At 52.9% G+C, this 24,273-nt stretch overlaps 1 protein-coding gene across 1 annotated transcript in view; it reads right to left on the reverse strand.

Annotated features, from left to right (window-relative positions):
* Positions 1-32: 32 nt before the first annotated feature.
* The window catches only part of FARP1 (FERM, RhoGEF (ARHGEF) and pleckstrin domain protein 1 (chondrocyte-derived)), a gene marked incomplete at its 5' end in the record, with an annotated part of 192,374 nt that continues 168,133 nt past the window's right edge, over positions 33-24,273 (reverse strand). Inside the window, 10 exons of the mRNA XM_011992457.1 lie at positions 33-1,539; positions 3,141-3,292; positions 3,730-3,837; positions 9,090-9,256; positions 9,708-9,820; positions 9,900-9,982; positions 10,741-10,830; positions 11,056-11,124; positions 14,216-14,346; positions 18,737-18,974. Of these exons, the coding sequence (XP_011847847.1) occupies positions 1,458-1,539; positions 3,141-3,292; positions 3,730-3,837; positions 9,090-9,256; positions 9,708-9,820; positions 9,900-9,982; positions 10,741-10,830; positions 11,056-11,124; positions 14,216-14,346; positions 18,737-18,974 (1,233 nt within the window). The remainder of the gene's footprint in view (positions 1,540-3,140; positions 3,293-3,729; positions 3,838-9,089; positions 9,257-9,707; positions 9,821-9,899; positions 9,983-10,740; positions 10,831-11,055; positions 11,125-14,215; positions 14,347-18,736; positions 18,975-24,273) is intronic.

Raw genomic sequence — 24,273 nt, forward strand, 5'->3', positions numbered from 1 at the left:
CACCACACAGAAAATGAAGACTACAAAGTTGGTTGTTTTGCCTTAAAACGTCAATATGTTGGATTGTGGCGTGAGGTATTTTTATTCCCTTTGTTAGTACTGGAAACCGTCTGGTACATCTTGTAAGGCAAATGATTAACACACGTCAGGCTCTTTGTCTGTTTGCAAGTTGCCGTTTCCAGGTACACCAGTCCGAGCTCCACAGAGAGGGCGTGCTCCTGGTTCTCAGGTGGGCAGATGCCATGGTACGGGGCACTGGAAGGAACTGGGTTGAATCGGCCGTCGCCTCAGCTTGAGACTCTTGTTAGAAAGGGCTTAGGAAAACCAAGGGAATGGCAGCCACCCCATCACCGTCGAGAACAGACAGATGTTTCCCGAGTGGGGGCCTGAACCGTTGGAAACCACGTTCCCTGTGCAGTCTGACTGACACTACCCCATGCCTGGGGGGAATGAGTATAAAAAGGTAAATGTTTTTGAAGACAGGCACGATATACACTACTAGAGAATGCGCAGTTTCAAACCACAGTTGCAGGAGGATATAGGAATAACGACAGGTGCCGGGGACTACGTACCATGATTTCATAGTGCTCTGCAGCCAGCACGCTCACTAAACGCTCATCACGGAACATACCACAAATGACCCTGATCAATGACATACAGGTTTTCATGCTTGTGACACAGACAGCAAAACACCACGGCTTATCTTCCCATTGTGTACACCACTCACAGGACGGTGACAGTCCAGGTATTGCACTGGATCTCGGCTTCTCTTAACAGAAAACAACCCTGCTACGGTTTGGAAAGAGTTGCCACTTAAAACGATTTGGTCAACTTGCACCAAGAAGTCGGTCGGGAACGGGTGTTTTCAGGTGAGCGTGAAACCCCGCAGTGGAACGCGGTGTGCTGCAAATTGCTTAGTAATCAGAGAAGTGAGTCCTACTAACTTCCTATTATTACAAAAGTAGAAAGACTGAAAAAACGAAATCTGAAAATGATCTCATTTGCTTAAGGCTGCACCGAGTGTATTGCAAACACCAGGAAATCTACTTTGTAAAATGCAGCAGCCAATAGGTGAAAATAACAAAAGTTTCTTTTTTTAGGGAAAAAAAAAAAAACAACACTTGCCCTGTCTTGTGTTGAACGGATGTGTGTGTGTGTTTCAGGGGCAGGGTGGAGGGAAGATGTCATTTGGCACTCTCGTAATGACAATGTTTTAATACTGGCACTAGCTAAAGAACAGCGCCCCCAGCGGATGCCAGGACTGGAGGTGGGAGCGCTGTTCATTCAGATGCTGGGAGGACGGGGTTGAAAAACGCGGCTGTGGAGACAGGAGAGCTGCTGGGAAGCCATGTTTTTGATTTTCAGACAGGTGTTAATTTTACCAGGCTTCATTAATACAGAAGAAAGAAAACGTCTTCCAGGAGAGCAGCCACTGCGGAAACGGGTGTGTCCGGCCATCAATACACGAGAGACTCTTTGTGACTCAACACGTGGGCCCGCGAGGCAGAGCTGGTGGCACTGCGGATCACTTCCATCCACCTGCAACACGGGAACGTCAGTCAGTCAACTTTTTTTTTGTTTGGACGGACTCATGACGCTTCGGTGGGCATCGCTTACGGAAACACGGGGTGAAGTCAGGTCGCCTTGTTGGCAATCTACCGCTTCAGCAGGAGAGCAAGGGAACGCCCAGCACCCAGGCGTTCTGTACAGTGGAGACCTACTGGCCTGGGCACTCATTTAATATGGAGCTGTAAGCACCTTGCTGAGGTGACACTGCCCACTCCATTGGAGCAGTTAGGAGTGAGGTGGCCTCGGTTGTTGGGGAGAACGCTACCTCCTATTTTCATGGACACTGCAGAGAATGGCGGGGCGTGTCCCATCCTGCTTAGTGGAAGCTCCCCCTTTGAGACAGGGTCTGGCTGTCTTTCATACTGGAGTTGGGACTACAAGCCTGCACCAGCACGCCTGAATCTCCATTTTATATGTTTGTGTATTTGCTCTGTACCAGTGATTCTCAAATGGCTGTGATGCTGTCCCATTTGGTAAGGTCTGGAGACATTTTTAGATGTCCCAACTGAGGGGTTGCTGAGGGCATCTAGTGGGTGGAGGCTAGGGATGCTGCTGAACATCCTACACGATGCAGGACAGACTCCCCAAATTACCTGGCCCCAGGCCTTTCAGGATCTGGACTGCAAGGCGGGGCCCTTTGCCACAATAATAACAAAATCCCATCTTGGTTAAACCCAGCTCTCGAGCTCAGTCCCTCAAACTAAGTTTTTCAGTCCAGGATCAGATTTGAGAATGGTTCTCAAATGGTTCTCTGGGTTCCTTTTCTGGTGATACTGCTTAGGAAGTGCTACCTTTGGATATCACAGGAGTTTTAAACTCTGGTTTTAAAGCATTGTGCTATTTCCAAAGAATTTACTGGGAAGTACGCATAATTGTCCCCGCTGCTTTAAAAATCCCTGGGATTGATTGACAAACTGCTGTTCTGTCCCACAACATGGCCGGCAGTCCCTGAATTGGGGACTGCCCTGTCTGGTTTGCAGCCTGAGGACCTCCCTCCCCCCAGGGGGTGGCTCAGAACAGCCTTAGGCCTGACTCTTATTTTGCTTTATTTCTTGGTTAAACGAAGTCTGTGCTCCCTGGGTCCCATTACACCATGTAGGCAGTCTCACTAATAACCCTGAAGAGTTCTTCCTTCCTCATACGGTCCTTTGACCTGAAACAGCATTTCTGTCATAGCCCTGGCAGCAGCAGCGTGACTAGTACTGCTGCAGCCACAGACTGCGAAGCCCGAGGTGCAGTTTGGTTTTTGTCACGAAAGGCTTCCACTGGGCCTGGGTGGGTAAAGCTGGGCCAGCAGTGGCCGGTGTAGCGGCACCCACTGGGGCTTAGCTTCATAGTCCCGTACACACACATCAGAGATCTCCAAGCAAGATGTCTAGGGCCTCAGCCAACGCCGTGCAGGGTAAGGGCCCAGGGAAGTCGGGACCCCACTCTGCCATGAGAACAGAATCGCCTGCTGGTGTCAGGCAGTGGGACCCCAGGTCTAAACACTTCAGTTGGCAGGGAAGGGTGGGGCCATCTCACTCGCTGACTTGGGAGCAGAGCCCTGTGCCTGGGAAGGGGGCAGCTACCTTTCGAACGTGTACTCGCTTTCCGCCCTGAAGTAGTAGACGTGGGACTTGAAGTGCAGCTTGAACACGTAGTCTTTGTGAATGTTCTCGGACTCGGAGGGGATGGTGAGCGAGTAGCCGAGCAGAGGCAGGCTGGCAAGGGGATGATTGTCCTGGAAAGGGGAAACAGTGGCTTTTCGGGGGCAGCTTCTGCTGCTGGGCCTGGCTGCTGCCCCACATCGGGCAGGGACTCCGGGAGCCCAGAGAGCGCCACCCTCGGGCATGGGCCTGGAAGGGATCATGGGAGCCAGTGTTGGCCTGTACGTGATGGCCCAGGTGGCAAGTCCCCACCAGGACTGAGCTGTGGATAAAGCCAACCCCCGTCCCTTGTCCCGCCAGAAGATAGGTGGCCCTTCCTAGGGTGGAAGTGGTCCTTCACTGGATAATATCAGCCTTTCCTAGAGCTGAGGGCCTCAGGTGGACAGGGGCCCCCTGCCAGCATCCCTGTCATCCCCGTGACACCTGGCTGGAGCTCAAGAGGCCTGAGTCCTTCCAGAGGAGGGCAGCCCCCTCACCTCATGCTGCCACCCACCCTGTGTGTGGCACTTACCTGGTGTGACTTGTAGAAGAACAGGCAGAAGTTTGTGAACACCACCCACAGCTTCTGCCACCCGTTGCTGTTTTTGAATTTCCTCAGCAGGTTCCCAGACAACTGATTCTGAAAGGCAAGGAGGCCTGTGAGAAGCACGGCGGGCACCTGCCCCTGCACCAGGGCCCTGGGCTGGGGCATGTCCACGACTGAAGGTTGAGGCCTCGCTGCTCCCCTGTGTGTGGGGAGACCTGGCAGGTCCTGGGACCCTGATCTCATCACTTCCCCTTGTCATTTGCTGTGGGGCATCTTGGGGGCCCTGTGTCCCCGGAAAAGACACGCTGAGGTCCTGACCACCATCACCTTAGAACGCAGGCATATTTGGAAACAGGCTCGCTGCAGGGTAACTAGTGAAGACGAGATCACACTGGGTAGGTTGGGCCCTAAATCCAACGGGAGTGGTGTCCCGAGGAGAAGAGACACCTGGTGGGGAGGGAGTGGGCCCTGTGACACCAAGGCAGAAATGGGGGTGCAGGACCCCACGCGCTGCCAGCAGGCGGAAGCTGAAAGAGGGAACGATCCGTCTCAACAAGCTCGGAGCAGCAGCACTCATTTTGAGGTGCCGGGCACCCTGCGCAGGAAGTGGGGCCTGGGGTGCTGGTGTGCGGCTCCCACCTGCCCTCTAGTGGCCCAGGAGGCAGCCGCAGCCCTGCCCACCTCCAGGCTCCCGGCTGGCCCAGCCCCTGGAGCATTGTTGGGATGCGCTGCAGCCCAGCGGGGGGCAGGGACAGGCACCTGTGTCCATGCTACCTCCAAACAACCCTCAGCAGGCCTGACACGCTGGTGGCTCATTTGGTCGCTTTGCAAAAGTGACATCACCAGCAGATACTCAAAGCAGTTACACCACCTTGTAAAGGCACTTAATGCTACTGAATTGTTCATGTAAAAATAGTTGGCTAATATTGTGGTATGGCTATTTTACCACAACAAAAATACGGACTTCTGAGTCTGCCTCATTCCATGTCTCTGGGTGCCCCTGTCACTAAGCTGCTGTGCTGGGATCAGTCTGGTGTCCCTGCCCTCCAGTTGCTCAGGGTCCAGTGGGAGAGATGGACACCGACAGTGGGTCCATGAGGGGCTGCAGGATGTGGAGGCCCCCTCTGTTGGCGGAATGAGAGGGACCCTGCAGATGGGGGAAAAGGGGGTTCCAGACCAGGCAGGCAGCCCCAGCCCTCCATCCTCCTCCCCCAATGGCAGAAGGGAACAAGAAAATGCAAGGCTCCAGGTTCCCAGAAGGTCCTGGTGGCGCCCGGGCTGGGCTGATGCCCATGTGGCATCTTGGGCCACGCACCGTGGGGCAAGGAGAGTGGCACACTCCCCTTTCCTATTTTCATACTGAATCACAATTTTCACAGCCAGCCCCCGCTGGAGTTCATACATGTCACACATCACAGTCTGGGCCCATTTGTTTCCAAAGCAGCTTCCTTAGAGCTCTCCAGCTTCTGCCTGGCCATTCTGGTAGCCTCTGGAAACCTCTTCACAACAGGCACATCCAGCGGCCCTTCCTTGCTCCCCACCACCCAGCGGCCGAGCCTCCTGCTCCCCCCGCATTGGGTCCATCCTGGCCTCCAGCATGTTACAGGCCCTGCTCGCTGCGACTCTCCTGCCCCGCACTCGGGAGGCCGAGGCCATGCTGGTGGCTCTCAGACCTGTCTCCATTCACTGCCTTCACAAGAGGGTCAACATCCTTGTCCAGAACCAGACCAGCCCGCCCTGTCTCCTCGTAGCCCTTCACTGGGGCCTCCACTCCTCTCCCTTCTTGGCCCTCATCCCCTCAGACCCTGCTGTGGGTTGAACGCACCCTGCAACAAGACAAGCTCAAATTCAAACCGATGGTGGCCTCATATGGACACAGGGTCTCTGCAGATGCGATCGAGGTCAGGCCACTAGGATGAGCCCTAAGCCTAACGTGAGCCGTGTCCTTAGAAGAGGACATTTGAGCACAGATGCAGGGAGGGCAGTTGGTGACATGGCAGACCAGAGCCCTGCGACATGGGTAGAGCCAGGGACCCCCGAGGAGGGGACTGCCGCAGCCACCAGATGCTGTCAGAGAGGCGGGGACATCTTCCCTGAAGGAACGCACCTGCCAGCAGCTTGATTTTGGACTTCCGGTTTCCGGCACTGTTAGAGATGTTTCTGTGGCCTCACCCAGTCTGAGGTTGGTGCTGTGTGATGCCACGGGGAACAAGTATAACCCCCGTGCCCGCCACTCCCTGGCCTCAGTGTCCCTTCCCTCCTCCCAGTCGTGTCTGCACTCCGTCTGCTGAAGAACCTCCCCGCTGTCCCCCGTCTCGCCACTCCAGCCTTAAAAGACAACTTGCATTGCTTTGCTTCTGGCCCTTCACTGGCTCTAGTGCCCACAGGCTGGGCAGCCCTCTGGCCATCCCAACATCTGACCCTCCAGTGGGAGCCCCCAGACCTGCTGGCTTGCCCACAACTTTTAGCAGAGGCCATTGAGTCTACACTGTCCCCAGATATGCCCCTTCCTCATGTGTGCCTGCATGAGTCAGATGGGAGCGGGAACTGGAAGAGAGGCTGGGCACAGGACTGCGGAGAGGAGGCTGCCGAGTCAGGAGGAGATGGAGCTGCTTCGTCCTCTGTCATGCAGGGCGGAGGCCCTGGGGACGGCTCCTCTGCGAGTCAGCGAGCATTTGGCGTCTGGCACGCGAGGGCCGCCTGCCACTGACGCCAGATTGACGCCACACGCCTTGGGAGGGGGCTTTCTGGCAAGGATGGACATCTGCAAAGTGATGGAGCAGCCAGGTCCCTGACTGTACTGGGTGGTCACTGCCACCTGGAAACCCCACTGGCCGGTGGCTCACTCTCCTGCCCTCTGCTAGGGGCAGCAAACTTTTCCTCAAAAGGCGGACGGCAGATACTGCAGGCCAAGGGGCAAAACTGAAGACATTATTTAGCAGCCATTAAAAAATGGTAAACCCATTCCTTGTTCACAGGCCATAAGCCATCAGACTGGGGCTAGGTCTGGCCGGGGGCCAGTCTGCCCCTGACTCAGTACCTTGACCTGATCATGCACACGGAAGGCTGCGACCATGCAGATGTTACCCAAAAAAGCTGGGCTGCAGGGGGCTCCCGCCACCTGGATCCCACTTGGGTATTTCCTGCCTTGTTGAATGGCCTGGGTGCCTCCAGGTATTTAAAAAGCTTTGAGGCCTAAGACAAATAGGCCTTCAGAGTCGTACACATTGCTGAGGTCAGAATGAAGCAAGGTCAGGACAGTTCCTCCCCAGTGGTGGCGCCACACGTCGACTGGCTTCGTTTCAGACACACCCCCACAGGTGAGACCTGATGGGCCTCTTTTCCCATGAGACTATCACGGGTTCCTCCCTGCTCCTCCGCCTGGGGGTCTCCTTTCCTGCTGTCATAATCCCCATGCCCTGGGAGAAGTCTCAGACCCGCAAGCTATGGGCAGCCTGGCGGAGGTGTGAAGCTGGGGAAGAACAGTTAGCGCTCTTCACACTTGGGCTGTCAGGAGGCAGAAGGGAGGCCCGGGGAGGGAATATTCACACCTGCACACTCAGGGGAACCCTATGGGACAGAGCCTTGTATGTGGGGCCAGCTGGACTGTGTCCGTGGGGGAGCCAGGGCCTGCACCTCGGATGTGTCCCCTTGAGGATGTCTTGAGAAGCAGGCCTGGGCTTAGAAACACTGGCTTGTAGCAGGAAACTCAATAAAGGCAGGTCTGAGCAATGGGGAAGGTCGTTTCCGGGGAATAAATTCCGAGACTCCCTCGAGACCCTCCACGAAGCACTGCTGGCTCATTCCTGCTGCTGTTGGTTCCAAGAGCCAGCAAACTCCTGTCCCGGCCATAGTCTCTTATGTGACACTGTTTGGACCAGGCCTGTGTGGGAACCGGACCTTTCTGCGTTTTAGAAGGTGAGTCCTGCCTGTACCGCAGCAGCCCCGCCCGCAGAGGGCGCGGGGGCAGAGGTTCCGCAGTGAAACGTGCGCATTCACATCGAACGCAATCACAGTGATGGATGACCTCGCCCCAGCTCAGGGCAGGGTCCACTGCCAGTAAGAGACGAAGAAAGCTTTCTTGTTTTAGACCTTCATGGGTTCGAAGTGTTCTGAAACACAGCTGTGGGCCTGGACTGAAGAATGTTTAGGGAATGGGTATTTGGAAAGGATTCATGATCTGGGAGAGACGCCGTCTTCAAAGCCAGCTTTCAGGTGGTAGGATCAGAAAATAATACCCTGAAGTGAAAGGCTCAGAAGCCCGGCCTCCCTGAGCACCTCCTGCCTCGCCCCTTTCCTCCCCCAGGCAAGCCACGGAAACTAGAATCCCCCTTCCTTAAGGCGGGTCATTGAAACCAGAACCTCCCCCGGCCAAAGCCAGCCACAAAACCAAAAATGGTGTGGCCCTAACCTTTCCCCACCGTTCTGTGTCAGAGCTGGCTACAAACTCACTCCCCGGCCCACCTTGTGTGAGAAGAGGGTCTAAGACCCCCACTGCGGAAAGGGTCCCCCCCCACACCCAGGAGCAAGGAACGCTGCTCAGAGAGGCCAAGTGAACCTGGAGGGGCCCTGCTGGGCTCCTCTCACCCTCCGGCATTAGCTCTCAGCCTGCCCCATCAGCTCCGCTCGGCCACCCGCTCTTCACCCAACCGAAGCGTAAAAACGACCGTTTTCGCCAGACCTCTGGGTCTTCATTCTGAAGGCTCCCATGTCATGTAAAATGACGATGAAATAAACTGGTCATGCTTTTCCCTTGTTAGCCTGTCTTTTGTCACAGGAGTGTCTGCCGTGACCCTCATGATGGGGAGGAGAGGGATCACCCCCTTTCTACCCCTCCACAGGGATGGCTCTCAGAGCCTGCGTCCCCTTCTCCCTGGGTTCTTCCATGAAGCAGCACACTGGCTTCGGCTGGCACCTGCTTGCCATCATGCAGACTCTCCTCCCGCCCATGCACCCGATTCCCGTGGGCAGTTCAGGATGTGACAGCCATGGAACTGTCCAGTAGCTGTGCCCTGGGCACCTGTGTTCTAGGCTAACTGCATGACAGGCAAGAAAACAGGTGAAGAATGAGAGAAAACGATCTTATGGACGGCAACAGGGACTGATGAGCACCAAGAGACATGACTGCATTTGCGGGAGGTTGGCGCCCACTCCACGCCACCTACAGGGATACCTCCGGCAGGCTCCAAAGGGGGTCCAGCGTTGATCCTTCCCTGCTTAGCCACCGTGGGTGGGTGGGGCCCCCCGTGGTGCCAGCCTCCCTCAAGGCCCTGGCCCAGAAGTTTGCCTGGGTTCTGCCTGGGCCAGCACAAGCTGGGAACCAGAGCTGCCCTGCCCCCGCGTACCTCCACTGCGATGCTGAAGTCCACCATGGAGACGCTCGTGTTGCGGTGCCAGCACACGTGCACCATTGTGTTGCCACGGTGCGGGGCCTGGCGCTCCAGCGACGTGCGCGAGGCGCTCAGGTCATCCTCTGACTCCTGGTCAGCCGCGGTGGCTTCATCAGGGGACTCTACAGGATGGGGCAAAAGGCAGCGCTTCGGATCTTTCCTGCCAGCACCCCTTCCTGATACCCTCTGAGGTGCTGGGAGGTTGGGGGGCTCACCGCAGTCACGCCCTGTGGTACCTAACCAGAATCTAATGAGGCCCCCACTGAAGGGGGACGGACCCTGAAGCCCCGGTCCCTCCCGGGTGTGTGGAGTACAGCCCTCACTCTGGGTGTGGACAGCCTGGTGGTCTCTCCGTGTGACAAGGGTAAATGCTGCCCCAGAAAAGGTAACTTCCCAGCTCCCTTATGCTGTTTTCAGGTGTTTTAGGAAAATGAGCCGTCTTGATCTTTGGCTTTAAACACAAATGTAGACCACAGATGTGAGGCCCACCCGATGGGGTGGCTTTAGATGCAAAAATGCTGTCCCTCCATGAACCAGACCCCAGCATGGGCAGGCTGCCCTGGCCACACTCACTGTTGTCAGGGGGGCTGCTGGCCAGGAACTCGGGGGCGGGGCTGCTGCTCTTCTCCGCCAGGTCAATGGCCATCTGGATGTCCTCAACCCACTTCTCCATCTCAGACCGAGAACTGGAGACAGAGATGCGTCAAGTATTCAGGCCGCAGCACGTCAAAGGGGACACAGGCAAGGGGCGGGCTCCCGAGTTACCTGGCGGCCACGATGATGGACTGCCGCTGGCCCCGGAGGGTCAGGCAGTGGGGCACCCCCCACTCGTCTTCGCTCTCCTCAATCTGTGGGCAAGAGAAGATAACGTCACCGTGAGGGACGTGATGCACTTCCAAACACCCCTGAGCTGGCAGCCAGGCAACTCAGAAAGGAGGGGTGCCACTGAGCCGGGCTCAGGAGACCCAGAGCCCCAGAGAGAGAGGAGGCACTCTGAGTTGGAAAAACCAAAATCGGAAAGGCGACAGGAAGATCGCAGCATGCTGAATGTTTTTGGCAGAGCCCACAAACTTCCCTCTCTCCAACCCCGGAGGACAGCGTGGGCACCAGCCAGGGCCACATCCCAGGCCCAGGCGCCCTGTACACCTGCCTGCCAAGGGGGACAGGAGGCAGCCCCGAGCCAACTTGGGGGAGGATGAGGCGGCCGGCCCAGCTCCAGGGAGGGGGCGCTGTCATTCTTGTGTGTGGTGAGGACTGTCGGGGCCCCTGGAGCCAGGTGCAGGCAGTGGGAGGCGAGTTCATGCCAGACGGCCTCATCGGCTTGCCCCTTCACTCGATTCTATAAGGAAGGGACCCGCACATCCCACGTGCAGGAGAAGGAGCCGTGTCCCCAGAGCCCCACTAGAGAAGCCCGAGAAGGCTGGATCTTTTAGGTGAAAGGGTTGCATGGTCTTCGATGGTCTTTGAGCCCAGGTCTCCTAACCAAGGTGACACTGGCCGCCCTCTCCTTCCTATCCAGTCTCTCCCTTCCCCTCCTCATCGCCGGGTCAGCAGTGCCCGCGGCCCCCGAGGACAGGCCCTGGCCTCAAGCCTGCGCCGTACTCACCGTCATACCATAGAGCGGGAGCTGCCCGTGGACTTTAAACTGATTGGAGGCCGTCAGCCCCCGGCTCGTGTACAGCAGGACGTCGTTGAACTAGAGGAACCAGAAGTGTGTAGAGGTGAGACCACGTGTGGACAGCAGGCCTCCCTCCAGCCTTCACCGTCCTCATCAACTGTCCTCAACTGTGCCTTCACTGTCCTCAACAACTCGGGCCTGGGCACCTCTGGCTGCTCCTCCTCCACCCCAGGTCCCCCCCTCGGGGGCCTTGCTTGCCAGGTGACACGATCCTTGTGAGGACGAACCTCTCTCTCCACTCACCAGGAAGAACATGCGCTGCTGGAGCCCCTTCCCCGAGAGCTTGCTGAGGCTGCCCAGGCGGATGAACTCCTGCAGGGGAGACAGACCGGGGGGCTGGCCGCGAGCATGCAGACCCCGAGGGCTGATGGCCAGTGTGCAGACCCTGAGGGTTGACTTTGTAGCCCCTGAGGGCTGACTGTGAGTGTGCAGACCCCGAGGACGGACTGCGAGCGTGCAAACCTGCTGGCTTCCTCCCACCTGGGTCCCCTGTATGGTGGAAGTTACAGCACTCAGCTGCGATTCACTGCATGCTTGCTCTGCCCCAGGTGCTGTGCTAAACCCTCACTAGGGATCGCCTGTCTCCTTCCCAGGAAGGTATAGGGCGCTACCACCAGCAGCTGCCCCAACAAAGGATACTGATGGTCGGGTTCAAGAGTGCCGGGGCCTGAGGACCATATGCGTAACCCCAGGATCCCCAGGGCTCCCCACGGTGAGGGAGATTAGAAGGACCCCAAGCAGTTCTCAAAGAAGAAGGAGGCTATAAAAAGTGGCAGCAAGGGACCCCTGAGGACGGAGAGGCCACATGGGAGCACTGTGGCTGGAGGAATCTCCGTGATTTAAAACCCTGCTTCTCAATGAGCAGGAACTGCATTGAGCATAAAGGAGTGAGAGGCAGACGTGTCCAAGGCACCTCTGCATCCCGAGTGACATCCTCCCCGGGGCTGTACACTCTTGAGGGCATGCATTGCAGGGGCGCAAGCACTTGAAAAACAAACAAATGATCATTTTTCAATTGTGGTGGAATCCGCGAAACACTGAGCATGCGTGGCCTTCGCGCATTCACAAGGTACCCCCACCATCACCACCATCTACTTCCAGAACGTGCTCCCTCGGGGGTCTCCCATCCCACCCTCCCATTCTGCTCTGGGTTGACTTGAAACAATGAGTGGATGTGAGGCAGCCTGATGAGTGAAAGAATCGGGGGATCATCTGAGCTTAGGAAGCAACACCCCAATTCCATCTTCCCCTTTACTAATACAATGGCCTCCTCTCTGGAGCACATGGGATGCGCCTGGCATATCCTAAGTATGGAGTCCTAATAAGGGAAAAGGAGCCAGGCTGGTGGGATCGAGGGAAAGCAAAAAGACAAAGCAGAGAAGCTATACAGGTCTGCCTTTCTTCATGGTCCAGGACACAGCCCTCCTGCACAGATAATTCACCATCTTCCTGCACCCAGCTATCACCAGACCCTTGGCTGATAGAAAAATGCAAGTGAGTTCGCTGCAGCCGTGGCGTTATCATACTGCACAAAGCCCTTGTTGGCACACAGCACAGACACCACCTGATGAAAGTCCCCAGCAAGCCTTTGTCTCCTTGCAGTCACTTCCTCTCTTGCTGTTGCTTTCTGGCAATGTATTTTCCTACTTCTCTAATAAGCCTGCCTTTATCTATAACCGTCTTAGTAAGTGATTCTTACCGCCTGCACTGCCAGCCTCAGATAGTCACTGATCACCTGCGACACTGAGTGACTACAGGAGCTCCAGACGTGAGCCTGCACCTTCAATATCAATATTCCCATGTTTCAGATAAGGAGACTGAGGGGCAAATGATGAAGAAACTTGCTCATGATCACCTGGTCAGCCAGTGTATGACAGAACAAAATGCTTTCCATTGTGCTGTGCAATGTAATTAATGCCACTATACTACGTGTACATTTCATCTCTTCAATTAAATGTAGGTGGGGAAAAGGAAGATAATAGGTATTATGTCATTTTCACATAGCACATCTCATTTGATCTTAATGACCTGTGAAGGAGAGGCTATGGTCTCCATGTTACATGGTCCCCTGCCACCCCAGGTTCTGGTAGAGCGAGACTTTGAACCCAGGGCCACCTCCTCCAATCCAAGGCTCTTTCCATTGCAGTGGAAAGTATTTCCTCAGAATAAGGAATTCTTTATCAATGGTCTCTTCACCATGTAGCATGATATGCTAAGTATTTTATACCTTTCAAAGCTGAGAGAAAATTACATCGATTCCGCAGGGCTTTTCTGAGGGCTCTGTGTGGATGGGTAAATAAGGTCATTAAGTGCCAAGGCCCGGCGGGATCTTCTCACCAGCAGAGCTGAGGCAATCCCAGCTCTAATTTCTGCCAGTGCTTAACCGCACCGCTCTTCTGACAATCTCTCACAAGGTGGCTTCTGGGCAGTTTTGTAATGAGGCTTCGTGACAGAAATGCTCCAGTACACGGAGAGCTTCCCTCCCCTGCCCTGAGTTACAGATATCAAGTTTCCAGGGCAGCTGCCTGTCGGAAAAGACTAAAAGTCCCTGAGATCCTGGATCCTGGCCTGCAGGGTCAGGCAGGCCCGCAGCAGATCAAAGCAGCTACAGTGAGTTGTCTCTGGACCTGGGTGACGTAGGGTTTGAAATGGGAGTGCCACAGGGTAAAGATCCCAGAGAGAGATTTGATGAGATGTAGCAACTGAATAGCATGTTGGATTCGTGGGTGATGATGGCTTCCTAGGAAGGGAAGTGGAGAAGGCAGGCTTTGTCCCTGTCCTCCACATTGTCACTGGCCTGGAAGGAGTGTGCGTAGGAAGCCGTGTTCGGTGGGAAGACCTGCATCTCAGGCAGGGGGCTGGGGAGGGGAAGGCGACAGTGTCAGTGAACTTGCATCTCTCCTAGACTTGCTTTCCAGCTAAGATTTGGTATTTTAGTTTTGAACTGAAATTAAATTATATATAGAAGATTGAATTTTAAAAAAACTCTTCATACCTGCATGGGAATTCCTAGCATAATTTAATGCACTAACTTTCTGGCTTTATTACTATTTACCTAATTCTTTTTTTTTTTTAATTTTCCATTTTCATTTATGCACATTTTTTAAAAATGGAATAAGCAATCTGAAATCTTCTGTGGGATACGGTAGGGGAAAAGGTAAAGAAGCGAATCACCCTGTAAAGAGAAAAACAGAATATGAGGTCAGAGGATTGCTTTATCTCCTCCGAACGTGATGATTCCGAACCAACGACACTGTCGTGTTTTTCCAGTTGTCTCCCAGGTGGATGGAAAGAGGACATTTTGCCTTGCAAGTGTCTCTATTCAACAGGTTCAAATGTAAGTCCCTCCGATGCCTCCTTTCTGCTCCCCCCTGCAGTGCATTGTGAGGCCACTGCCGCTTACCCTTCCTGGGACCACGAGATTGTCAATGCCAATCAAATCTTTCTTGAGTTCGTGCAGCTTCTGGAAATTCTCCATCTTGATCATCGTACCGTGGAGCTGTGCCACCATCTCCGTGATCTCTGCCAAAGCGGCTGTGAAGGAAAGACACACACAGTCTGCGGTGGGAAAGGCAGGCGGGGTCTTCCCCGAGTAGCTGTCAGCTCAGCGCTGCGGGGAAATCACTCCAGTCCTTGCATAGTATTCAAAGGTATCTTTTGAGCGAAAACAGTGTTATTTCTCTATAACGAAAATTGATAGTGCATTTTCTGAATTTATTTGCTTCCCTTTAGCATCTTAAAAGAGTAAGTGACCCGTGCATGGCTACGTGGCGTACAGCTGTCCTTCAATGAGACGGACTTGTTGGCTTAGAGGGGAAAGACACGGGGGGAAGAAGACTGCCTTGAATTGTGTCCCTGGGTAGACTTTTCTTTTCCCTCCTGTTACTCGGAAAGAACAAGGCACAGTGAACACAAAGAGGCCACAGAAAAATCTGGAGCAAAGTCGGCATCTCTTTGAGAGGAGGTGTAATTGATATTGTGAAGTGTCAGTATCACTCTAGGTAACTAACATTCCACCACACCCCAGTTCTGCCTTGTGTGGAAATTACACTGTTTGTCAAGATGGTTGCGAAGAATTGCTGCAGAATTTAAAATTTTTTATTATTATTTGTTTGAGACAGAGTTTTGCTCTTGTTGCCCAGACTGGAGTGCAATGGCACAATCTCAGCTCACTGTAAACTCTGTCTCCCAGGTTCAAGTGATTGTCCTGCCTCAGCCTCCCAAGTAGCTGGGATTACAGGTGCGTGCCACCACGGCCGGCTAATTTTGTATTTTTAGTAGAGAAAAGGCTTCACCATGTTGGTTAGGCTGGTCTCGAACTCCTAACCTCAGGCAATCAACACGCCTGGGCCGCCCAAAGTGCTGCAATTACAGGCATGAGCCACCGCATCAGGCCTTTATTTTTTCAATAGAGGCATAGCTCCCCTATACTGGTGGGCATCCTGTATTTAAAAGGAGCTAGTGCCTGATTAATACAAGCTTGGGTGGCACGCAAGTCCCCAGCGGCTGACAAGCTTGGGTACTTTGGTCAGGAAAAGCGAGAAATACTTGTTGACTGAACTTTAGGCTTCAGAACACTAAATACCTCTTTGACCGTTCCCCCGGCATTTCCGTGTTGGAAGGGAAGCATTTAGTTTTCTTGTTTTTTCCCCCAAGGATGCAAGTTAAATTCTCCCAGGCTCATCAGAGAATGTGGTCTCAGCCATAGTGACAAATCCCAGGCCTCGCTCAGTCTTCAGATATTACCACCCAGTTTGGTCCAATAAACATCTACTTGGCACCCAGTGCTCAGTGGCAGGGCTGGGGGGAGTGACGGGGTTCTTAGAGGAAAATGATGGAATGATGGCCCCCTGGCCCCCAGTGCTCATGGGCAGGGGCGTGCTGGGAACAGCCCTTGGCACTCAGTATCCCTCCAGCTCTGGAAATCTAGGCTCCTACAGTGCTGCCACCTCATGCTTTAAGCTAGCTAGCACTTTCTTCCTCAATCATCAAGGATAGCCTATCTCCATTGGGTACTGTTTACCGAAATAGCAGAATGAAACTGGATGAGTCTACCAAGGACAGTGCCTGCAAAACCACACACACTGCTCTCACCCCCATGGGCGCTAGATCTGAGGAGTCCTCAGAGTCAGGAGAGGCCCTGGGTCCTTTCCTCCGGGCTCAGCCAACACACAGGCAATGCCCGTGTGACAGGACAAGGCGGACAGGAGGTCAGCTTAACATCAGGGGCCAGGCACAAGCTGAGGCTTAAAGGACGAGAGAGAGCTGGCCAGGAAAGGCCAAGGAGGTGGTGGCCAGGACTCTAAGCAGAAGGAACGGGATGCGCCAACGTGTGGAGGCAAGAGGCAGCATGGTTTTTGTTTTTAGAGACTGGGTCTAGGTCTGTCGCCTGGGCTGTGGTGCGATCATAGCTCACTGCAGCCTCCTGGGCTCAAGCGATCCTCCCACCTCAGCCTCCTGAGTAGCTGGGACTATAGGTGCATGCTCGTAATTTTAAAATTTTTTGCAGAGACAGGCTCTCACTATGTTGCCCAGGCTTCTCTTGAATTCCCAGCCTCCAATGATCCTCCCGTCTTGGCCTCCCAAAGTGCTGGGATTACAGGTGTGCGCCACCACCCTTGGCCAGCATGGTTTGTTTTAAAGACAGATGGTCAACGACAAACCACGTCAGGAGGCACTTGTGTTCCCCTTCTGTGAACTGTCACTGTCTTAATTACTTTGTCGTCTACATATTGGGTTGCCTTTTTTAACAACTAATTTGTAGGAGTCCGCCATATACTCTAGATATTAACAATGATTTTTCTAGAACAAGCCTGATATCACTGGTTCCCTCCTTAAAACGCTTCCTGTTCAGCTTCTGCTGTTAGGTTACGGCTTTGCAGGGTCCATAGGGTGCAGTGGGATGTGGCCCCTGCTTTCTGTCGCAGCGTCACTTTGTGGCTCTCCCTGTGCCCTGCACGCTTTTGACAATGTTCTGGACTCTGTCCCCTCTGAACCTGAGCTGGTGGTGTTTCTAACTCTATTCTCCACACCCTCCCTTTACCCAGGAAAACTCCTATTTACATTTTAGCTCTGAACTTGGACACCATTTCCCTTCAAGATTCCCGTAACAGCCCCCAATGGCCCGGCTCCAACTGCACCGTCCACTTCTCTCTCACGGCCCTAGTGCAAGGTCGCCACTGCCCAGGTACCTGCCTGCAGACCCTCCAGCAGGTCCTGTGAGGTCAGGGGCCACACTGTTCCTTCTCCCTCACACACCCAGTACAGGTTTATCCCTCACCCGCTTCCCACCCTTTCCCCACAAGTCCCCGAAGTTCATTGTATCATTCCTATGGCTTTGCATTCTCATAGCTTAGCTCCCATTTATGAGTGAGAACATATGATGTTTGGTTAATACACATCCCTTATGAAAGTGTATTAACCAAATACATCTGGGGTGTGAGAGCTGGCCAGGCCAGGTCACGAAGACTTTCAATTTTAGCCTGAGGCAGTCAGCTGTCACCCAGGTTTTACGCAAATATATAAGAAGATGGATTTTTAAAAAGATGACACGTTTGGCCAAAGAATTGGAGGTGTTTCTGACATTTCAGGCAAGAGATAAGGGCCTTGCCCTCCTAGTGGGTGTGCAGATTTGGGCCACCTGTGCGACAGCCACCTACGCAGGGCCAACTCCGCGTGCTTAAAGGCTAGGTCAGGAAGTGCAGACACTCACAGACCACATGTGACACCAGACAGAACGACTTCCGTTCAGAAGAGCACGCGTGGCCCTGTGGGAAAAGCAGGGTCTGGAATGGGGCTCTGACCTCTGAGTGACCCTGCAAGTCCCTTCCCCTGAGTCTCAGTGTCCCTATATGTAAAATGGGATAATGCAATTGATCTAAAGGGGTCATTAAAGGAGTAACGGTGTGAGCATTGGCACAGTATCAGGTACACGGTAGCTGGCCTGGGGCTGAGCAAGTGTGAGCGGGTAGGACTGTCCATGAGATAGAAGGGCAGGACGGTGGTGACCATGGGTTCTAGGTATAGGTTCCAAATTATTTCCCTCCCAGCTGGGTGACTCTGGGCAGGTTCCTTAACCTCTCTAGTCTCGGTAGTCCCCGTAGGTAAGACGAACTCACCTGTGCCTGAGGCTTGGGAAGAGTTAATACAGGAGAGGTGCTTTTTATGGCATCAGGCACATTACAAACGCCCGGCAGCAATGAGCAACAGGATTTGTGACAAGCTATGTTCCGTGGCCACGGTAGAGGGATGAGTTTCAACCATGTGGGTAGAAGCAAGCTTCCTGGGTGAGGGCTAACTGTAAGCGGAGTTCTCTAGGGATCTTTGCACAAAACCACCCGGGGACGGAAGGAGAAAATGCACACAAGAGGGAAAGGACGAAAGGGGTCACGATGATCATTAGCACCTTCTTTACTGTCAAGGTATGGCTGGGTGTGGTGGCTCACGCCTGTAATCTCAGCACTCTGGGAGGTCAAGGTGGGTGGTGGATCATGAGGTCAGGAGTTCGAGACCAGCCTGACCAATATGGTGAAACCCCGTCTCTACTAAAAATACAAAAATTAGCCAGGCGTGGCAGCGTGCGCCTGTCATCTTAGCTGCTCCAGAGGCTGAGGCAGGAGAATCGCTTGAACCCGGGAGGTGGAGGTTGCAGTGAGCCGAGACTGCGCCATTGCACTCCAGCCTGGGCAACAGAACGAGACTCCATCTCAAAAAAAAAAAAGAAAAGAAAAGAAAAGAAAAAAATCAAGATGTAACCAAACACCAGATCAGGAATAAAAAGCAGCGCCTGCCCTGATGAAAACCTGGGACCCAGCATCGGCTGGTCTCTCTCCCTGGGAAGCCTCTCCCTGGCTGGGCTCAGTCTGGGAGCACCCGGTTTGAACTGTGCCATGGGCACCAGGTGGCACAGGCTCCCGGCACTCACCTCGGCAGTCCCTGAAGTCGGCGTGGCTTGGCGGGTGGTGTTTGCACAGCCGCTCCAGGACCTGCTTGTAGTGCATGAGCCGGTGCAGCGGCCGCAGGAGGAAGGTGTTGAGCGGTAGGTAACACACTTTCTGCAGCTCGAAGTCCCTACAGAAGTTCTCCAGCCGCCGGGAGCTCTTGATCCCGTTCTCCAGGGCCTCCAAGGCCTCGCTGTGCTTCCACAGGTGAGCCGCCAGGTGCTTGGGGGGCAACAGAGGAGGAGGGTCCTGTTCAGCTGACCGGGACACACCTGTGTTCCGCCCAGTTTCACTTGGGAAAATGAAGCGCACCTGCACTCTCTTTATTTCATCGATTTGTTTAATTCCCTTAAATTTCACATTGTTCATAGTTCACTCTTTGGTATTTCACTTAAGTTCTCAGGATGAAATAAAAAGGCCTATTAAGGTACTGAGCAGTTTAAAATACACATGGATCATAAAATATATGAGCTGTAGATATAACATCAGAGGTATAAATGTTCCTTTAAAATTGAGCCTGGAAAAACTGGGGAGAAATATATGAACAGGAGCTCCTTAAGGGGGGCTGTGGTTTTCTTCTAAATGTCATCAGATAACCACCCGGGGTCCATCAATAAGCATTACGTAGTTTTAAAACCACATTCCTGCTTCCCTCGCCCCATTTGCTCAGACAGTAACTAAGCAGCTATGTGAGCCCCTCCTCTGCCAGGTCAGGGAGATGGATGCGAGTCAGAAAGCGTCCTCACTCTCCCGGAGTCATGGTGGGGATGGAGACAGGGTAAGCGTTTGGATGACAGAGCATTAAAGGAGGAATGAATTCACCTGGGTGGGAGGGAGGAATTCCAAGGCAAGGACACTGCCAGGCAGATAGGGGGAGAGCAGGGGACAGGGGACACCACGGGACACAAAAGCCGAGGTTGCTTTCTTCAAGTCTCACTTGATAATCACCTCCTAGAGTGGGCTTGCTCTCTATGTGCTGGTAACTCCCAAATCTAAATTTTTATTTTGTGTGACAGGGTCTTGCTCTGTTGCCCAAGCTGGAGTGCAGTGGCACAATCTCAGTTCACTGCAGCCTCAAACTCCTGGGCTCAAGGGATCCTCTTGCCTCAGCCTCCGGCGGCTGGGACTATATAGGCTTGAGCCACCATGCCCAGCTAATTAAAATAAATAAATAAATAAATATTTATTTATTTATTTAGAGAGACAGGGTCTCACTATGTTGCCCAGGCTGGTGGTCTCAAACTCCTGGCTTCAAGTGATCCTCCCACCTTGGCCTCCCGAAGTGCTGGGAGTACAGGCATGAGGCACCACGCCCGGCCCAAAATCTAGATTTTTCTATCATGTATGTGGGTGTATATTTGTATACATGTCTGTCTATAGATATAAAAGGCACAAAATGATGGAAGTTTTTGTAATTGACTTGTTTTTATAGAAAAGCCTATGGAAGTATCTGGCACAGGCGAGTAGCCCAAGTCAGAGAGGAAAACGCAGCACCAGACCCAGATTTCTCATCCCGGCTATGGCCCAACCTCAGTGGCTTCTCCACACCCACGCCCCGGAAAGAGCTGGAAACATAGGCTGTCCAGACACCCACTTCCTCCTGCCTCACCTGGGGCGCCCGTGTTTATTCTCTAACTTCAGAATGGGTACCACCACCAACCAGGTACTCAGGACATTAAAACCTGGGGTATACTCCACATTCTTTCCTTGTCTGAACCCATCCCCAAGTCCTATCAATTTGTCCTCCAGAAAATGTGGGACCTGCTCTTGTCTTCTTTCCCATGGTCACTGTTCTCATTCCGGTCTGGCATCGTCCACTGCTGCGTGGTCTCCAGCCCCATCCACTTCACTGTGAGTTGAGCTCCCTGAATGAACTTTCTGCAATGCCATTCAACAGGCTCCTCTTAGGCCAGGATCCCTCTGACCTCTCTGGCACTGATGCTTGCCACTCACCCCGAGCCACCCACTGACCACCTTGCACTCAAATGCACCATGCTCTTGCACCCAGAGCCTCTGCCCACAGTGCCTGCTGCTGAGGACCCCCCATCCCTCGGGGTTACTCCAGGGCCTGCCCTGCTCTGTACTCCTGCATCCTCCTGCACCCACTGCTGTGTCTGTCCACATCAGCCTTTATCACACAGCCTCCCTGCTGGGTTGATTTCATGACTTTCTATTTTGACACAGACATTCATAGGAAGTTGCAAAGAAACATACAGGGAGGGACTGTGCACCCCTCACTCAGCCTCCCTCAATGGTGACATCCTGCAAAACTAGAGTATAGTATCAACACCAGGAAATTGACATTGGTACCGCCCACAGAGCTTATTCAGATGGCACCAGTTATACACGCTCTTGTGTGTGTGTATGCATGTGCGTGCATGTGTGTGTCGCTCTGTGCAATGCTATCACACCTGTGGTCCCCTATTTGATTTTGAGAGAGGGCATCATCATGTTGTAACATCCTGGCAAGTTGTCACATCCTTGGGGCCTGCCATATGCAGTGGGTGTCCAAAGGTCTTCCCTGTACATACTAAAGAGCAAACGAAGCAATGCACACACCCAGGCCAAGGCAGGGGTCTTGGGAGAACACATGCGTTGGCGGTGGCCGGAAGGCAGGGTAGAAGGTGAAGGGCTGGGAGCAGGGTCTGGAAACATGGCCTAGGACTACAGTAGAGGCTTTCTTCATTAGGTCTAGAGTTTGGACTGCATTCTCCAAACCACAGAGAACCAGGAGGGCTTTGCGCAGTCAGTTTTGTGTTGTATAAACAGCGACTCCAGCCATCATATAAGTAGTGGGTTGGGAGGCTGGGTTGGTGGGAGGGGACTCATTGGGAAGCTGGCCCGGTCACCTAGCAGGAAGAAAACAGAGAGCCAGGAAGAGCAAAGTGGTAGAAGTGTGAGAAGGAGGTACAGGTGGTAGAAGCGTGGAGCAATAGGCGATATAGGAAGGAATGAAGGTCCCCACTTGCAAAGCAGGTAAAGGTCAGGATGAAAGGCCCTTTCTTTGCATTGATTTCCAAGTGCTTTTGTGTGTCTGGATGGATGTGTGCAGGTGGATGTTCACAGCGTGGGCTGGAGATCCTGATTTGGGTGTCTCTGATTCTCTGGAGGTGGTTAAAGAGCCTGGACTACCCTCCCTTGGTTTTGTGACCTCACTCCTGTGTGCAGAGGCTGGGAAGAGCCGATCAGGCTGAGACTGATGACAGCAGGTGAGTGCACAGGTCGGGGGTGGGAGTGGAGTGGGAAAGACACCACAGGCTCGAGAACACTCTAAGCATTTGGACAACAGCGCTGGCCTGGGCTTCTCACATTTCTGGAAACTTCGGCTGTGCCCCTCCATGCTTTATAGAAATTCTTTAAAACAATAAAAACAGCAATTTAAAAAAACCCACAACTAACTTCTCAAAAAGGCTGCCAGTGGCTCTCACAGCCTCTCCATCTATTTTTATTTTGCTTGCACAGAGCTCCATGCTATAAACGCTCGTGGCATCAGCACACTCCTGAGATGCCAGCACAGCAGAGGAAGCTGGCTGAATGCAGAAATGCCAGCTCCCCAGACCGAGGAGAAATAATGCCAGGCGCGGAAATCAGGTGTATTTTTAGGTGGTCTTCTGCGCTGGGTTAGTGGAGGGGAAGGTGGGATGTCAGCCTCGGCGGGAAAGCAGCAGTGGGAGTTGGCACATAACCTGGAGAAGCCACGAAGGACACCTGCTGAACAGCACCACGCTGTGGACTATCCCCGCAGGTAGGGAAGAGCCTGGCAGCTCTGCTGCTGTCCCCAAAGGCCCACACCAGAGTCCAAGCCTCCTTGAAGAGGGCGCCCTCCTGGGGAGCTGTGATCTCAGATTGAGGAACACGGGGAGAAAAGCTGAGAAACCAGAACAGCGCGAGAAAAAGTACAGAGCATGTGAAAAGAGGGAAAAGATGGAAGAGAACAACAGAAACAGCGTCATGTTACGTAAGAGAGGAAAAAGGACGTTTCTGAGAACCGAATGAAGCTGGTCTGCAGTGACTACATCCTGTCTGATCCCAGCTATGTGACATCTGGAAGGCAAAACTACGGCGATGGTAAAATATCAGTGGTTGCCAGGGATTTGGGGGGCATCTAAGGGGGATGAATAAGTGGAGCCCAGAGGAGTTTTAGGGCAGGGAAACTGTTCTGTGGATCCCTGTCATTATATATTTGTCAACACCCACAGAATGTACACCACCGAGAGAGCCCTAATGGTCAACCTTGTCAATATCGGTTCATCAGTTTCCACAAGTGCACCAAGCCAATGCAAAAGGCTAATAGCTGGGGAAACTGTGTGTTTGGGGGTGGAGCGAAGAATATGAGAACTCTGTACTTTCTGCTCAAGTTTTCTGTAAAGCTAAAATTGCTTTGAAAGATAAAATACATTAACTTCAGAAACTCCCATGGAAAGTGGAAAAGATGTCTGTTATCCTTCTGTCTGAATGTTGTCCTCAGCCGTAGCTCATGCCATTCAAAATACTGTGGCTGTGGAACATCTTAGGGAATTCTTGCTTTTCTTTTTCGCATAGGATTCTGCAACCCTGATCACTCCCACGGCCTCTCTCTGGTATTGCCCCAAATTGCAAAGGGTTGCTGTTTGAACACAGTGAAAAAACAAATAATACCTCAGGATTCAGTCAGTATTATTGTGGTCTTTGTTAAGAGAAAGAGATTGACAGGAAATCTCTTGAGTGGCATTTGATCCTATCTTTTCTGTGCCACCCCCCGACCCTCCTCCCCTTGTCTCTCTCTCATGAGATTCATCTTTGTTTATTTATTGTTTATTTTTGAGATAGGGTCTCGCTCTGTTGCCCAGGCTCGAGTGCAGTGGTGCCATCATGGCTCACTGCAGCCTCAACCTGCTGGGCTCAAGTGATCCTCTCCCCTCAGCCCCCTGAGTAGCTGGAACTACAGGCACTTACCATCACTCCTGGCTAATGTTTTTTATTTTTCGTAGAGACAAAGTCTTGGCATGTTGTCTAGGCTGATCTCAAACTTGTGGGCCCAAGCAATCCTCCCACCTTAGCCTCCCAAACTGCTAGGATCACAGGCATGAGCCACCACACCCCGCTGAGATATATTATTTTAACGGGAAAAACTAAACGCCAACCCACTTAGCTAGGTTCATGGGAGTTAAGACAAACCCTAATGGTAATTTCATTCTATGAGTGTCCTGTATATAGTAGGTGCTCAGTTAGCACTGGGTGGATGGATGGGTGGGTGGATGGACTAAAATGGGGGCAGTATGAGCACCTTCTTTAGGGGGTTGCTAGCTTCTCGGGGCAGTTGTTAGTTTTTAAGGTTGTCATACAGACTCTGGGCAGTTGAGATTCAGGAAGATTGCTTTAAAATGTGAGTACAGGTGTATTCAAAAGACATGCTGTGTGGATTAAAACATTGTATGTTAAAAGAATTGTTAATGGAGTCAAATGAAAACAAAAAAAGGAAAATTTCTGATATAAGAGATGGGGCAGATTTTTTTGAATATGGTAGAGTATTAGTTTAATG

Source organism: Mandrillus leucophaeus, unplaced genomic scaffold, assembly GCF_000951045.1.
Source record: "Mandrillus leucophaeus isolate KB7577 unplaced genomic scaffold, Mleu.le_1.0 Scaffold1103, whole genome shotgun sequence".
Lineage (NCBI taxonomy): Eukaryota > Metazoa > Chordata > Mammalia > Primates > Cercopithecidae > Mandrillus > Mandrillus leucophaeus.